The sequence below is a fragment of the Myotis myotis genome, unplaced genomic scaffold (assembly GCF_014108235.1).
Source record: "Myotis myotis isolate mMyoMyo1 unplaced genomic scaffold, mMyoMyo1.p scaffold_m19_p_12, whole genome shotgun sequence".
NCBI lineage: Eukaryota > Metazoa > Chordata > Mammalia > Chiroptera > Vespertilionidae > Myotis > Myotis myotis.
The window spans coordinates 29,530,090-29,547,656 of NW_023416316.1; the positions used below are offsets into that span (position 1 = coordinate 29,530,090).

A 17,567-nucleotide genomic window follows, 5' to 3' on the forward strand; every position below is an offset into this window, starting at 1 on the left:
CAAACAAAGCTCTCTTACTGACAGATGAAGATTTTTCTGGGGGAAATTTTGAAAATAGTAAAAGAAAACTTCACATATCTTTAAAGTCAGTTCATCAAAAGGCACATAATAGAAAATGTCCACAAGGGGCCGCGGGAGAGGGGAGAATTGCTACCACCACTGTGGTCTGAAGCCCTAAAAAGTTCTTATCTACCCTGTCAGTTAACGCTGCTGTATATGCAAAGGCGAGTGACCCTCCAGGGCAAGGTCTCATTGAGCCGAGAACACAGAGGAGCAAAAAAGAGGACAGGAGACCCCTTATGAGAAGACGTATTTGTTCATCTGAACAGTGCGAGCCTAAGCGTGAAAATGCAGCATCACTTTGAAGACCAGCTCAGTTCTTCCTGGCACGCCGACATTCCCACCATTCTAACTTCCAAATTCTAGAAGAAGCTAAAAAGACTGACAAAATTAGAGGACGCAGAAACTGCTGAGTTTGTGCTTGGAGGAACTCTAGTGCTCTGTCGGGGCTGGGGGCGTTCTGCACCCGGCGCTCAGCTGGCTGGTGGCGCTGCGCACCCTCCGGATGCAGCTCCCGGTGCAGACCTAAGAACCGAGGGCCTCCTGGGCCATCTTGAGGGTCACATAGGGGAGGATAATCCCATGTGGCAGTGAGCTTCCTGTCAGTGTCAAATCTCGTGATTGCCTGCCAGGTCTTCCCGGCCAGCGGCTGCGATGACACAGCAGCAGAGAAGGACCCCTGAGGAAGGAAGCGCGAGGGCTCTGCTAGGAGAAGCTCTGCCACTCGAAGTACAGTCCGCACACTGGCAGCACCGGCGGCGCCTGGGAACGTGCGGGTCTCAGGCCCTAGCCCACGCCCGCTGACTCAGAAGTTACATTTTAACGAGATTCCCAGCAGGCTTATCTGCACTGGAAAGCACTGCAGGGTATACACAATGGGGGCGAGGGGCGCCTGGGAATTAGAAAAAGCCTCTCAGGGCAGCAGTATATAGTGATGTTGTGATGATATTTTCTACATCATCTCAGGAAGCTCTGTGTGGATACAAGGGTCTCGGGTCAGCAGAGGTTTCATTAAGGTTGCCCCTTACCTGACCGGTTTGGCTCAGTGGATAGAGCGTCGGCTTGTGGGCTGAAGGGTCCTAGGTTCGATTCCGGTCAAGGGTATGTACCTTGGTTTCGGGCACATCCCCAGCAGGGAGTGTGCGGGAGGCAGCTGATTGATGTTTCTCTCTCATCGATGTTAATAACTCTCTATCCCTCTCCCTTCCTCTCTGTAAAGAATCAATAAAATATATTAAAAAAAAAAAAAAGGTCCCTTAGGCAGCTGGCCCAGCCACTCACCCTGGGACACAGACCTCAGCAGCTGCCTCTCTACCTGGGCGTCTAATCCCCTTGGGACCTTGGTGCTGGACACTTCGTCCCTGCCACGCCCAGGGAGCTGGGCTAATCAATGCCTGAGGCTTGGGGATGGGGAGAGCGTTTTTCACATTTTTATAATAAAGAGGTGTTTTTTAGGTAATGTTCTCTCCCCCAGCTTTCATCACTATTCTCTGGGCTGTGATAGGGAGAAATGGGAGACAGCTGAAAGGTAAGAATGACAATGATGAAAACTCTGCAGTGAATAGAAATACATACTAAATCAACAGGTGTCCTCCTTACTATGTTGTGAGGGCAGGTGAAAGGGTGCTGGTAGGATTCCTAAGTCTAATGCAGTCCTACTAAGTGATTTTGTTCCTTTCCAAATCTCACAGATTTCCCCTAAGAAGATTGATTACAAACACAAGGTCCCTTTTAGCTGGCTTACCTGGACTTGGACTTTCATTCGTGGTTTGAGGTTTTCTGGGGTGCTGATGGTGTATTCCTGCCGCCATGAGTCCCAGGGTGTCTGCAGTCTCCTCAGGGGGATATTAGAGAGGGATTACCCCTGTTCTCACCAAGAGAGGAGTTTGGAAAACTTTTCTTTAGACACACAGAAACTTAACAAAAGGTTTCTTAAGCCAAAACTCTTCTTACACCCATATTCTTTATAAGCACCAGTGAACCCTTTACATAAAATGTTACCTCTGGTTAAAAATAACGCAGCAGTAGCCTGGCCGGTGTTGCTCAGTGGTTGAGTGTCGACCTATGAACCAGATCACAGTTCAATTCCCGGTCAGGGCACATACCCTGGTTGTGAGCTCCATCCCCAGTAGTGGGTGTGCAGGAGGCAGCTGATCAATGATTCTCTCTCACCATGGATGTTTCTATCTCTTCCCTTTCTCTCTGAAATCAATAAAAATATATCTAAAAAAATAATGCAGTAGCTACACTGCTGCCTACACAGGACAGACACTATTCAAGCACTTCAGTGAATTCTCTTATTCCTCCTCCACCAACCCTGGGAGGTAGATGCTGCTATTGTTCCCTTTACCCAGGTGCTCAGAGGTGTATTTGGTATTTGAACCCATGCCATTGTATCTGGAATCCACACCACAAAACCAGTGGACAGCTGTCCGGAGAATGCTTTATAAAAGTAAGTCTTGGTTCATTGACTTAAAACCAATTGAAGGAACTGTTATATTGGGGAGAAGTGTTAAGTGGTTTCAGAATCTTGAATACCACCACACTAGATTTGTTCATTTCCCTATGGTTTAAAACTTCCAGAGATGGGGTAGAGAATTATATCCTGTTTTTCTAGCGGGTAAAAGAAATCTAGACAGATGCACACAAAAATAAACTTTCTCAGAGATTTCATTTTTTTTTAAAAAAAAGGGAAATCTGCCAGCTGTATTTTATCAAAGGCAGAGCTAAGGACTGGTCACTTATATAAAATGTGGCCATTTGAATAAATAGCACTCATCTGAATTATCTAACAAAGAAACTGGCACAGAAGAGTAGAGATAAGAACAAAATGCAGTCTTTAATACATAATTTAACAGGTTTTGTGAAAATAAATGTTACAATTTTTGCTTAAATGGCCTTCTCCAATATTTCTCTGGCATTAGATGATTCTTGGTCAAGTTTTAGATTTGGGCCTGGCTGGTGTGGCTCAGTGGTTGAGCATGGACCCAGGAAACAGGAGGATTCCTGGTCAGGGCACATGCCTGAGGTAAGGCTTGATCCCCAGTAGGGGGCGTGCAAGAGGTAGCCTACTGATGTTCTCTCCTTGATTTTTCTATATATCCTTCCCCCTTCCCCTCTCTCTAACAAATCAATAAAAAACTTTAAAAATTTAGATTTGGGGCCCATTTATTATGAAAGGAGTCTATGATTTCTTCACTGCATTTGTATCACATTCCAAAAAACGAAGGGTGTGCCATTCTTTGGAGCAGCACCTGCTGCACAGGCTGTTGCCTCAGGTGCAGGCGTTCACAAGGTCACAGGTTTTCCCACCCTCCACTGCGCTCCAGGGCAACTTTAAACCCCTATATTAGACTTCTTGATTGTGTTGAATTCCTTGGTGTAATAAAAAGCGTTTCTTAAACCTCCACTTTATTTACAATACAATATATTTTTGTAACCTAAATAGCTCCAGCCTCCAGTTGTGTTTGAGAGAGAAGAGCTTCAATTTCCTCAAAGTTCTTAAAACAAATGTTTAATATATATTTTTATTGATTTCAGAGAGGAAGTGAGAGGGAGAGAGAGAGATAGAAACATCAGTGATGAAAGAGAATCATTGATCGCCTGCCTTCTGTATGCCCCACACTGGGGATCGAGCCTGCAACCCCAGCATGTATCATAGACCATAATCGAACCCGGGACCCATCAGTCCACAGGCCAATGCTCTATCCACTAAGCCAAAATGGCCAGAGCTAAAATGAAAATTTTAATAAATTGATTTTTAAAAATGATATGGGGTTGCCAGGACCATTCAATAGGGAAAGGGTGGCCTTTTCAACAAATGTTGATATTAGATATCCACATACAGGAGAATGAAGTTGTAACCTTACTTTATACCATGTGCAAATTATTAACACAAAATGCATCAGAGACCCAAATGTAAGAGCTAAAACTACAAAACTTAGATGAGGACACAAAGGAAGCGACTTACTGGATATTAATATTGGACCTAGTAATATCTTTTTGATATGACATCAAGCAACCAAAGAAAAAATAGACAAATGAAACTTCATTGAAATTAAAAAATATTGCCCTCTAACCGGTTTTGCTCAGTGGATAGAGCGTCAGCCTGCGGACTGAAGGATCCCAGGTTCAGTTTCATCAAGGGCATGTACCTTGGTTAAGGGCACATCCCCAGTAGGGGGTGTGCAGGAGGCAGTTGATCCATGTTTCTCTCTCATCGATGTTTCTAACTCTATCCCTCTCTCTTCTTCTCTGTAAAAAATCAATAAAATATAATTTTAAAAAAAATTAAAAAACACTTGTGCATTAGAAGACATTACCAATACAATGCAAAGGCAACTCACATAATTTGAAAAAATGTTTGCAAATCATATCAGATGGCAACCCCGTGCAATGCTGGTAGAAATGTAAAATGGTGCAGCCTCTGAGGAAAACATAGAAAAAGATTAAACATAGAATTATCATATCTAGCAATTCTATTTTTTAATATGTACATACACACAGAATTGTAAACAGGACCTCAAACATTTGTACTACACCGTCGATTGCAGCAGCATTATTCAAAATAGTAAAATGTGGACATAACTCACATGTCTATTCAGGCATGAGTTTTTGTTTCTCTAAACTAAACATGGTGCATTCATACAATGGAATTCACCTTTAAGAAAAGAAAATTCTGACACATGCTACACCATGGATGAAGTTTGAAAATATTACATTAAATGAAATAGCAAGGCACAAAAGGACAAATATTACGTAATCCCACTTATATGAGGTACCCAGTGTGAAGGGGGGAAAAAAGGGTGATCTGATCAAAAATCCCTAACTGTGCAGATCAAGGTGGGTAGTCATGCCCGAGGCCTATAATGTCTTTGGTGAAAGGTTTTAAGCCCACCCTGTGCATGTTCTCGTGTACCTAGCTTACACACCTTTGAATGCCAGAAGCAATACCTCTCAAAAGGGTATTAACCCTCAGGAGAGCACAAAATCTTAACTGTCCTGTAATCCTATCCCCACCGATCTTTCTCCAATCTTCCTTACTTTCCTCAATTTCAAATTTGTAAAAGAAACTGCAGGTCTGGCTGTTGTGGCTCAGTTGGTTGCAGAGTCATCCAGTGCACCCTAGGGCTGTGGGATCCATTTCTGGTCAGGGTACATACCCAGGTTGTGGGTTCCATGCCCAGTCCAGGCGTGTATGGGAGGCAACCAACAGATGTTTCTCCCATTGATGTTTCCTGTTTCTCAAATCAATAAAAATGTCCTCAGGTGAGGATTAAAAACAACAACTGCAAAACTGTTACTCTCTGGAGCATTTCAGATCTTGCTGCGTGGCATACGTTGTCAGTTTGGTTCAAATAAACTCAGGGAAGTTCTCTACAGTTTTGGACGTTCCTTTTGTCAATAATAGAGTACAGTAGTCATATTTATAGAGACAGGAAGTAGAATGTTGGTTGCCAGGGGCTGGGGGAGGGAGGAATGCAGAGTTATTGTTCAATGAGTATAGAGTTTCAGTTTGGGAAGATGAAAAGTTCTGAACATGGACAGTGGTGATGGCTGGACAACAATGTGAATGAACTTAATGCCACTAAACTCTACACTTAAAAATAGTTAAAATAGATATTTTGTTACATACATATCATCACAGTAAAAAAACATTATGCACCTGATTGTGCTTTTAGGTTTACCAATTTAATGCTAAATAGAAATTAGTTTACAAATTCACATGGACCTTGACTCCATCTTTATCAAAAGAATTTAAAACATGCATAGAAAAAGGTGATGTGGAAAGGAACATGAGGTAATGATATATATAGGATATATATATTTGTTGTTGTGAATCCTCTCCTGGGATATTTTTCCATTGATTTTTAGAGAGTGGGAGGGAGGGGGAGAGACAGAGAGAGAAACATTGATGTGAGAGAGACACATCAATTGGTTGCCTCCCATATGTGCCCTGGGTGAGGACTGGGGATCAAGCCTCCAACTGAGGTACATGCTCTTGACCGGAATCCAACCTGGGACCCTTCAGTCTGAGGGCAAACCGGCAAGGGCAAGGATGTATATATTTTTTTAAAATATATTTTATTGATTTTTTACAGAGAGGAAAGGAGAGGGATAGAGAGTTAGAAATATCGATGAGAGAGAAATATCGATCAGCTGCCTCCTGCACACCCCCCACTGGGGATGTGCCCACAACCAAGGTACATGCCCTTGACCGGAATCGAACCTGGGACCTTTCAGTCCGCAGGCCGACGCTCTGTCCACTGAGCCAAACCGGTTACGGGCAGGATGTATATTTTTTAAGAGGTATTTTCAGCAATGAGTTTGTTTATGTAATAAAAAAGGAAAACGTACAGTGTTTCTAGGGACTCCTTAATTATGTACATTAACACTTAATATATTTTCTTTATTTAACACGTTTTCACAGATTCATTTAAATCCTGACACTAACTACAGGTTAAAGTAAAAATCACTGAAGTAAATGTCATTTAAGGAAATTTCTTAAACGAAATCTCAGGAAAAGCACGTTGAGGAAGACAGTCCGTAACCCAGAAGGAGGAGGTAAAAGTAGCGTCATCTTTCATCCTTTCCTCTTCCTTCTGATAATGAAACTCTTCAGTCAATAACTCCTTTCTGTCGGTTTTGAGAAAGGCTTGGGAGGGAAGAAGACTCCTGACGGGAAGGCAGGAAAGGAGCCTTACAAGAAGCCAGGCCTTCACAGGAGAACCCGCCCGCGCCCGCCCTTGAGGCCAGTGATTTGGGTGCTGCCTACCACTCCAGATTCTTCCACAGCCCAGCTGCACCCTCCTGACACTCTGATAACGCATCTGCCCGTGGGCTCTGCATTCTCGCACCCTGCCGGCCTTCACTGTGTGATCAGCGGGAATCACTCGCCAGATTGTCCGGTCCTCAGCCCTCGGGGAGATGTCAGGACAGGCAAGGGACGCTGAAAAAGCACCTGGAGCTCCCCACACGTTTCTTTCGTGAACCACGTGCTGAGCTCATGAATTCGGGGTGATGGGTGACCCGGCTCCCAGGGAGGCGCTGAGCTCCCCAGCACAGCCCCTGGGCCCTCTCTCGCCTCTGCCCACACCTCGGTCCCTAGCATCTGCCTGGGGCGATTCGGTGCGAACCTAATCAGGTGCCTGGAATTCCACGCTCGCAGGCCCCGCCCACAGGCCCCATCAGCCAATCGAGGCGCCGGAGGCCGTGTGGGGGCGGGCCGCTCGGGCCGAATTCCCGAGGCTTTAAATCCGCTGCCGCGGCGCCCCAGCCCTCGGAGCTCCTGGACGCGCACGTGCTGAGTGCACCTGCTCGGCTGCGCCCCGAAGGTGAGCGTCGCGGGCCGGGCCGACGCGGCTGGGCCGCCCCGGGAACCAGCCTTGCGGTGGAGGGTTCGGGAGTTCCAGGAGGCACCGTCCCGGGTCCTGGCGTGGCGGGCAAGGCAGCCTGACCTCCGTGCGCTCGTGGCAGCGGTGGGTGGGCTTGTGGGGAGCGGGGAGCGGGCCGTACCCCCCGCCCCCCGCCCCCAGGCCCGGCCCCAGCGGTGCTCTGAGCGTCGGGAGAGTCTGTCCCCGCGCCGGTGCGGGAGTGGGGTCTCTGGGCTGTTTTTCTCCACCCACAGGCTTAGCCTCCCTCCACGGCCCTTGGGAGGGATACATACTTGGGAGGATACATTCATTTTTTACACCCGGCGGCTGCAACTTCTCAGGAAGGTAGGATGGCTTTCTAGGAGGATTGGTGTAATCAGATACTGCTTTCTTTTCCCTCCCTAGGTTTTGAAGCATGAATCCTTCATTCTTCTTGATTGCCCTTTACTTAGGAGTAGCTTCAGCTGCTCCAAAACTTGATGGAAGTTTAGAGGCACAGTGGCACCGGTGGAAAGCAACACACAGAAAGCTATATGGCTCGGTTGGTAACATCTGAAATTACCCAGAGGGACCCCTCAGAGAATGGTCCAGGCTTCTGGGAGTTTATAGCAGAAAGTAGCTTTAAAAAAAAAAAAAAAAAAAAATATATATATATATATATATATATATATACACACATACATATATATATATATATATATATAATTTTATTGTCCTGACTGGTTTGACTCAGTGGATAGAGCGTCGGGCTGTGTACTGGGCTGTGGACGGAAAGGTCCTGGGTTTAATTCCGGGTTGGATTCTGGTCTAGGGCATGTACCTTGGTTGCAGGCTCAATCCCCAGTAGGGGGCGTGCAGGAGGCAGCTGATCGATTTTCTCCCATTAATCTTTCTAACTCTATCCCTCTCCCTTCCTCTCTGTAAAAACATCAATAAAAATATATTTAGGAAAAAAATATTTTTTGTTAATTTCAGAGAGGAAGGGAGAGAGAGAGAAATATCAATGATGAGAGAGAATCATTGATTGGCTGCCTCCTGCACATCCCCTATAGGGGATTGAGCCTGCAACCTGGGAATATGAACCCCTTGACTGGAATTGAACCTGGGACCCTTCAGTCCCCAGGTCTATGCTCTATCCACTGAGCCAAACCAGCTAGGGCAGACAGTAGCATCTTGAGCAGTGGTTCTCAACTTGTGGGCCCCGACCCCTATGGCGGTCGAACGACCCTTTCACTGAGGTCGCCCAAGATCATCCTGCATATCAGATACTTACATTACGATTCATAACAGTAGCAACATTACAGTTATGAAGTAGCAACGAAAATAATTTTATGCTTGGGTCACAACATGAGGAACTGTATTTAAAGGGCCAGAAGGTTGAGAACCACTGCTCTCTTTTTTTTTTTTTTTTTAATATATTTTATTGATTTTTTACAGAGAGGAAGGGAGAGAGATCGAGAGTTAGAAACATCGATGAGAGAGAAACATCGATCAGCTGCCTCCTGCATATCTCCTACTGGGGATATGCCCGCAACCCAGGTACATGCCCTTGACCGGAATCGAACCTGGGACCTTTCAGTCCGCAGGCCGACGCTCTATCCACTGAGCCAAACTGGTTTCGGCTGAGAACCACTGCTCTTGAGGCTGGCTCTTCCCAAGGCAATGACTGCATGACACCTGTTACTGAGCACAATATGGGCAAACCTCCCTGGTGTATGCGTGCTGGAGAACAAGTAGAAACCTTTCCTGGCCATGGTTTCTCTTCTGCAAATCCTCTTGGTGAAGGTGACTTGGTTTTCAATAGGAATCAAAAGGATAGGTTGGTTCTATGTTTGCCTCTAGAATGAAGAAGGATGGAGGAGAACAGTGTGGGAGAAGAATATGAAAATGATTGACCTGCACAACCAAGAATACAACCTAGGGAGGCAGAGCTTCACCTTGGCAATGAATGCTTTTGGTGACATGGTGAGTGTGGCTTGGGAGGCTTACCTTGTGCTTCCTCTCCTCACTCAGTACTATGCCGAAATAATCCCTTGCTTGACAACATTCTACTTCTTTTTCTTTGAAGACCAATGAAGAATTCACGCAGGTGATGAATGGCCATCAAAACCAGATGTGCAAGAAAAGGAGAGTGTTCCGGGAACCTTACATTGCTGAAATCCCCCAAATGGTGGATTGGCGAAAAGAAGGCTGTGGAACTCCCGTGAAGAACCAGGTATGACAGTACTCAGCAGGTCTCTCTCCAAGAGTTAAAGCCACAAAGGAGCTGGCGTCATGGCTGTGGTAGACTGTGGGGCAATGTGTATTTCACTAATTTTAAGAGTTTACACATTGTTGGCAAAGTTGTCAAAATCTTGCTATTTGTTCTGTAGACTGAGAGTTTCTATATTGTTTTCAGGGTCACTGTGGTTCTTGTTGGGCATTTAGTGCAACTGGTGCCCTTGAGGGACAGATGTTCCGGAAAACTGGCAGACTTATCTCACTGAGTGAGCAGAACCTTGTGGACTGCTCTCAGGCTCAAGGCAATAAGGGCTGCAATGGTGGCCTCATGGATAATGCTTTCCAGTATGTGAAGTCCAACGGCGGCCTGGACTCAGAGCAGTCCTATCCATATCAAGCAAAGGTAAGCAAAACTCTTACCTTTATGTCATTCTTTTTGAAAGTTGAACACCTTAGAGAAAACAGATGCCATATTTAGAATTCATATTTAAAAAATTATTTTTAGAATTCATATTTTAGATTATAGAGTATATATATATATATATGTAAACCATCAGAACTTCCATCAAAATATATCAGCCTTGAACAGTTCTGTTTGGGATGTTCACAGTTCTTATTTCTGTGTTACATGGAGACATACATACCATTCTAAATACAGCACTTTTTCTTCATAGTGAAACACTTTTTATGGAGAGATAGACCGAAAGTGTCTCAATGAATAGACACCAGCTAGTTTTTCATTTTCAAAACAGCCAGTAGCATTTCACAGACGTAACCTGGAAATCATGAAGCTACCTCCTGCCTGAAACTCATGCTTCCTGGGAGGTGGATTAGTAACCAGATCTCTTCCCCTTGACCTTTAAAGGTTGGACCCTGCAGATACAGGCCCGAGGACTCTGTTGCCAATGACACCGGCTTCGTGGACGTCCCTGGGCAGGAGAGTGCCCTCATGAAGGCAGTGGCAACCGTGGGACCCATCTCGGTGGCTATAGATGCAAGCCATCTTAGCTTCCAGTTCTATGAAGATGGTAAGCATTGTCTGTGTAGAAATTTAGGCAGAAGAACTGGAAAACCACCATGACCTAAAGCAAGATTCACTCTTTGGTTTGCATACTTTCTGGGTGTGTGGATTTATCATTGTTCATTGTGCACGCACAATATCTTTCCCAGGTGCTCCCATTTGACATTACTTGAGCTGTATCCTCATGATTTTAAGCACTTTGTAAATATATTTAAGTGGCTACATAATTTGATTGGTATAGCTTAATATACTTTACCTTTTTCCAATTGTTAGGACTTTAAAATTTTCCAAAGAATTTTACTGTTGTAATCAAAGCTATAGAGATCCTTTGACTCAAGTAATTCTGTGTTTTGTGCTATTTCCCAAGACTGACATCCTAAAAGTAGAATGAGAAGGCTTCCAGAGTGTCTTTATGCCTCCTGACTGACCCATTGTTTACAAAAGAGATTGTGCCAATTCAGATTCCTGCTAGTATTAGATGAGTCCCTAGCCTAGATTTAAAAAAAAAAAAAGATCTTGTTTTCAAATCGTACTTGGTTTTATGTCATTTAGCTGGATTTTGAGATGCTTCCTTACTGTATTTGATCTGCGGGGTTACTGTCACCTGCTCTTGGAGGTCCCCATCCCAATATCGAGTGTTACTTTCCCAGGCATTTATTATGAGCGGCGCTGCAGCAGCGTGGATCTAGATCATGGCGTTCTGGTGGTTGGCTATGGCTTTGAAGGAGAAGAATCAAGTAACAATACATATTGGATTGTCAAGAACAGGTATAAACTGCTAAAAATACTTACATTTGAAAAGGGAGACATTTTTGGAATCAGTATTTGGATACAGGTCTTCAAACTCTTGAGCACACTTCTGAAATTCCAGAAGTCTTTTTTTTTTTTTCTTTTCTATAGTCCTGTTTATTTTTTGGTAGTTCTCACTGGAGGATTTTTTTTCTTGCATTGATTTTTAAATTTTATTTTTAAAAATATTTTTATTGATTTCTGAGAGGAAGGGAGAGCGGGAGAGAGATAGATGAAAGGGAATCATTCAGTGATGGAAGAGAATCATTGATCGGCTGCCACCTGCATGCCCCCTACTGGGATTGAGCCTGCAACCCAGGCATGTGCCCTTGACTAGAATCGAACCCAGAACCCTTCAGTCTGCAGGCCGACACTCTATCCATTGAGCCAAACTGGCTAGGGCTGCATTGATTTTTTAGAGAGAGTGTAAGGGAGGGGGAGAGACAAAGAAAGAAATATTGATATGTGAGAGACACAATGATTGGTTGCCTTCCACACCCACGTGCCCTTGACCAGGATGGAACTCGTGGGCTGATGCTCTTAACCACTGAGCAAAATCCGCAAGGGCCGAAACTTAATGACATGATCACACGTTCGTATGCCTGTGTGTCCCTTACGTGGGATGAAGACCTCTACCAAAGTTCCAGAAGTCTTTATCCCACTTACGGAACACAGCATACGAATGTGATTATAACGTGAAGATTCTCCCTCAGCTCGGAGAATCGATATAGTTTTTGTGCCATTACATTTCTAAATTTGAAAATTTTCTTAATTCGAAACACATCTGACCCCACCAGTTTCCTTTTTTTCTCTAATTTTGCAGCTCTGTGAAAGGTTTGGGGAGAGAAGTTCTGTGCAGGCTTAGAGCTCAGCCAAGAACTAGAACCGCCTCTCCTGATTCTTCCTGAATCTGTTTGGGCCTCTCTGGTGCATGCACTGCTTCAGTAGCAGGTGTAGTTGTTCATAAAAGTAAATGTGTTTGATTATTTGTATAAAATGGAAAACCCTCTCTTTTACAGCTGGGGTGAAGGTTGGGGCCAGAATGGCTACATAAAGATGGCCAAGGACCGGAACAACCACTGTGGAATCGCCACCGCGGCCAGCTATCCTACTGTGTGAGATGATGTGATAAAGAAAGCCTTGATGGAGAACAGGAGATCCAGAGGAGGAATTTTTATCTTAAAACTGAGCACATTTTACTTACTGGGATACAACACTTGAATCTTGGAGCTCCAAACTGTGATTTGCATTCTGTGATGTTTTATATTTGTTAAAATGTTACCACTTTTTTTATAAGGATGTATAAATTTTTACCTTTTAAAATAAAACTTAATTTTTGTTATTTTTAATCCTCGCCCAAGGATGTGTTAGAGAGAGAGGAAGGGGTAGAGAGAGAAAGAAACATCAGTGTGGGAGAGAAACATGCATCAGTTGCCTCTGGTACGTGCTGCGACTGGGGATTGAACCTGAAACCTTTTGGTGTACGGGACAATGCTCCACCAGTTGAGCCACCCAGCCAGGGCTAAAACTTTATTTTATATGTAGAGGTGGGGTTCCTTTCGCTCTTAATACATTTACTTGCAAAAGACAAAAATGTAATTGGACCCTAAAGACAGCTGAAGGTGCCTGTGGTCCATTAGGACAATGGCTGGGTGGCCTGCTGGGTCCTCTAGTTATAAATACTAAATATGCAGATCTTATGTCAGCTGTCTATGGGCTGTGTCTGACCCAACCCTTGAATGGAGCAAAATTTGACAAACTCTATGTAAGGACAAAGGTCAATTTTGTGTTTTTTGTTAATCCATCTGAGGATATTTTTCTGCTTGATTTTTAGAGAGGAGGGGTGGGAGGGAAGGAGAGAGAAAAACGTCAATGTGAGAGAAATGGATTGGTTGCCTCCCGTGCATGTCCTTTGGGGGCCAAGATCAACCTGCAACCCAAGTATGTGCACCTGACTGGGAATTGAACCCATGACCCTCCAGTCCTCGGGGAGATGCTCTAACCACTTAGACATAACAGCCAGGGCAAGGGCAATTATTTTCATAAGGAAAAAATTCACATTTTAGAGAAGTTGAGCACACACATGTAGGATTGCTAGATTAAAAAGGGGCCTTAGAAATCATCATTATTTGACCCAAGATAATTATAACCCAGCTGCGTTACAGGATGAATGTCACAGTTTTTGCTGCATCTTCCCCACCTGCTAGTGAAGACCCCCTGGCTACCTGCAGACAAAGGAGGACCGGACCTGGTGGATTGCCAAGAGTGCTTGTCAGCTGGCAGTTCATGAAGTGTCTGCCTTGTGAGGCATGCATCGTGCTCATTTATTTATTGTTTTGGCAGTATTGCAGATGTCCCCCATCCTACCCCTCTTTGCCCACCACCACCCAGCCCCCGCCTCCCCTCCCCTGGCCTTCACCATCCTGTTGTCTGCGTCCGTTGGCCAGTTCCCTACTCCCACCCCTTCCCTCCGGTTCTGTTTTGTGTCAGTTAAATTTGTCTATTGGATGCCACATAAGAGTGAGATAATATGGTATTTATCTTTTAATGATACTTAACTCTGTCGGAGTAAGAACATTTTCATGCACAATGTTTTTCATCTTCCACTGTCGTTTTGGCTCAGTTTGAGGATATGTGTATATATATAAGAAGGGCTGTACTTTCTCTAAAGCCATTAGTTTTCCAGATTTAATGATGTTCAGCCCCTGTGTATGAGCCAGGCCAGTGCTTCTAGCCCAGGGGTGGGCAAACTTTTTGACTCGAGGGCCACAATGGGTTCTTAAACTGGACCGGAGGGCCGGAACAAAAGCATGGATGGAGTGTTGGTGTGAACTAATATAAATTCAGAGTAAACATCATTACATAAAAGGGTACGGTCTTTTATTTCAATAGTTTTATTCATTTCAAACGGGCCGGATCAGGCCCCTGGGCCGTAGTTTGCCCACGGCTGTTCTAGCTCAAGGTCAGCTCCTCCCACAGCTCATGATGTCATTCTTGAAGCCAGGTCTCTCCTGCTGTGGTTAAGGTCGGGGAACCATTGTTGCTGGGGTGGGAGGGGATACTGCATGCATGCTTGCGTGTATGAGAGAGGGAGAGAGAACACAAAGAGATCTCTCTGGATCTATGATCTGGAATTTTTGTAAATCTCACTGGGTGTGAGGATTATGCCCAGGAGTCCGTGAGCTAAACTGAACCAGCCACACATCAAGTGGCCTATGGGTTCCCTCGAAGTGATTTTATCGCTGCTCAACCCTCGCTCTCAGAAGGAACAGCTCCACTCATCTTCCTTGGGGCCAATTTTCCACACCTGGGAGAATCTGGAAGTAGAATCTTGATAAAATTAAACTGAGGGTGACCAGATTACCAGTAAGTCTCCCGGGTGTAACCGAGCCCTTCAGCCGGCGCTTAGACCTGGGGCGCGGGGCAGGTCCTACAGGAGGCCGAGAGCTACAGGAGAGGGCAGGGAACAGTTTGTTATGGGGTAGGGCCACAACATTAGTAACAAACAGAATTTCCGGAGGATGAGGCCCAGAAGTCAGGATTTTAAAAAGATTCCCAGGTGATTCTAATGTGCAGCCAAGGTTGAGAACCACTGCCCTAAGCTCCCTCAGCTCCCTGAGGACCCGAGAGGCACACAGGCCAGCAATCCAAGTCATTTGCACAGGAAAAGAGGCTCTGACTCCAACAAGGACAGGAAGAGATTACTAGCCAAGGAGCAGGGTGGGGTCTATGGATGGGAAGTTGCTGAGGAAACATCAAAACCAGGGGCTCTTGCTTTGGGTTCTTCTATGAGACAGTCAGCCAGGTGCGGCCCCTAAAGGAGGCAGAGGGGAGGCTCAGGAGAAAACAAAGTTTCTTCTACTCACTAGTCCCAGAGAGACAGGGGTCAAGAGGAGGTCACAGGGCAGAGAAGACCCGGGGCGAGGGCCTTTATTGGGGGTCAGGGTGAGGTACACAAAACAGGCATCAGGGATGTCACTGTTAGGGGGGCAGGAAGAGGAACTTGAGGCCCTGACCACCGTATCACACTGGCGGTCCTGGGCAGCTGCAGGGATGTTGAAGAAGCAGGGGAATAGGACGTTTTAAAGGTCACAGTGCAGACTGAGCAGGATTCCCGCTGAGGGCAGGCCAGGTGATCAGACATCACAGATGGGAGTGAGCAATTTCATCAGATTCAACTCAGGAGAAGGGATTGTCACTAAACCAATCCAACAGGATTCTTACTAAAACCAGGGGCCAAGGACACCGCCCAAGGTCGAGACCTTGAGGGCTCTGAGGTCCGTACTGGAGGTAGGACAGACAGACTTCCCACCAGCTGCCTCTTTTCCCTCTCGGCTCCGTGTCTGTGGCTGGTCCAGAAAACAGGCAGGCAGATCGCCAGCTGCCTCCGGCCACCAACTCCCTGCGTGAAATTCGAAGGAGAGCAAAGCCTTGGTTCAGGGAGGCTTCTGGAAGCCCACCAGAGCCTCACTATGGGGGGAGGGGGCTATGGTTCAAGTGAAAGGGCCTGTGAAACTCATGCAGACAAGAAGAACAGGCCCCCATTCCTTCCCACAGGACAGACATGTTGGGCAAAGTGTCAAGGGCAACAGGGCAGGAAACAGACAGAAAAGAGCCATGAGCTCACTGGTTGCTCGGTGCACCCGGGGCCAGTGATTGGATGAGAGCCGGAGCAGGTTTGCTGCCTTCCCTGTCTCAGGAGGACAGAAACTGGCTCCACACAGAGAACCTGTGTGTTAGGAAGCTGTGTGTCACGAAACAGGCAGAGACCCTTCTAGTCTAACTCCCTGAGATGCTCAGAATGGGAGGTGATGCCCACGGACACCGACTGCAACTCAGATGCTTGCCACACGGCGCAGGGCCGGCTGATTTAAAGGGAAGATCTAAGGGTTGGTTTTGAAGCTTAAATTAAAAGGAGAGAAGGTAGCCTTGCTTCGGGGCATCATGGGCTTATCTGCAACAGCAGACGGCACCAAGGAGATCTCCACACCCCGCTTGTCCCAGCCTGGTCAGCGCCACCCCGATCAGTTACTATCTCAGGATAGAACCTTCTCAGCTTTCGTGCTGACTTGGATAATAATTCAAGGAAATTGCTGGCAAATCCCAGCCTTTTTTATCCTCCGCCGCACTCTGAGGCCAGAGGAAGAAATCGGCGTTAAGAACAACCTCATGTTCTACACATCGCCGTCCAAGCCGCGGTTCCAGCCCCAGCCAGTCCAGCACTGTGCAGCCACATTTAGTGATGCCTTCTTCACCCTCCTGAAATGCCAGGCACAGATAACAACGTGCTTACTCAGGGAATTTTAAAAGATGAATAGAGCCCTGGCCAGTGTGGCTCAGTTGGTTGAGCGTTGTCCCATGCACCAAGAGGATGCGGGTTGGATTCCAGGTCAGGGACACAGGGCGTGAGGGGACGTAGTGAAATCGGCAGATACTCTGATCCACCCACGGAATCACCCTGCAGACGCCCGAGGGTATCCGCGGGCTGGGATGGCAACTCAAACGCTGCAGCCACTGCGAGCATGCTTTTCAGAAATGCAAGGACAGAGCTCATGAAAGATCAAAATTATACATACACACACATTTCCACCAATTTATAAAGTAGTTGCATTCTTGGAAAACTCGGTCTGTATTAAACCATGCCCCCTCTCCAGCCACCCCTAAAAAACCCTCTGGGTCATATGTAAAGTGATGCAGGTAAGTCCTAAGCTCAGATATTATAAACAGGTTTGTTTCCTATATAAATGCCCAGCAGACACTCAGAAATCAGCCCAGGAGAATTCTTCCTGCTCAGGACCATGTTCATACACATCTGGGCACCTGGGCCCCCTGCCAGAAGCGTCCCCCAACCTGAGCTAAAAATGTCTCTGTAGGTGGCTTACCTGCCCACCAGGGGGCAGTGTGGCCCCGTGGAGAAAGAAGGATCACACTTCAATAGAAAACAGGTGGGAACTTCGTAGCCTTCGGGAGAGCCCTGAGTCTGTTAGATGAGCTTGCTTGGCTGTCAGCGGGGAAAGTTAACTGGCCGGGTAGTCAGTCAGCGCCTCCCAGGGTTTAGAACTGGAAGTGGTCTGGCCAGGTCTGCGATCACACGGAGACCGAAA

General features: G+C 46.0%; 1 protein-coding gene across 3 annotated transcripts; it reads left to right on the forward strand.

Moving 5' to 3' along the window:
• Positions 1-1,303: 1,303 nt before the first annotated feature.
• On the forward strand, positions 1,304-13,242 carry LOC118667405 (cathepsin L1-like). 3 transcript variants are annotated; one of them, XM_036330621.1, is made up of 9 exons: positions 1,304-2,512; positions 6,491-7,394; positions 7,839-7,974; positions 9,276-9,398; positions 9,502-9,648; positions 9,832-10,056; positions 10,519-10,681; positions 11,325-11,442; positions 12,483-13,239. In XM_036330621.1, exons 3-9 carry the CDS (start codon positions 7,849-7,851, stop codon positions 12,580-12,582), a joined length of 1,002 nt encoding a protein of 333 aa, XP_036186514.1. In that variant the 5' UTR covers positions 1,304-2,512; positions 6,491-7,394; positions 7,839-7,848; the 3' UTR covers positions 12,583-13,239. The 3 variants fall into 3 exon arrangements, with proteins under 3 accessions (XP_036186514.1, XP_036186515.1, XP_036186513.1); XM_036330620.1 differs by lacking the exon at positions 1,304-2,512 and having other exon boundaries at positions 6,302-7,394; XM_036330622.1 differs by lacking the exons at positions 1,304-2,512; positions 11,325-11,442 and having other exon boundaries at positions 6,300-7,394; positions 12,483-13,242.
• Positions 13,243-17,567: the final 4,325 nt, after the last annotated feature.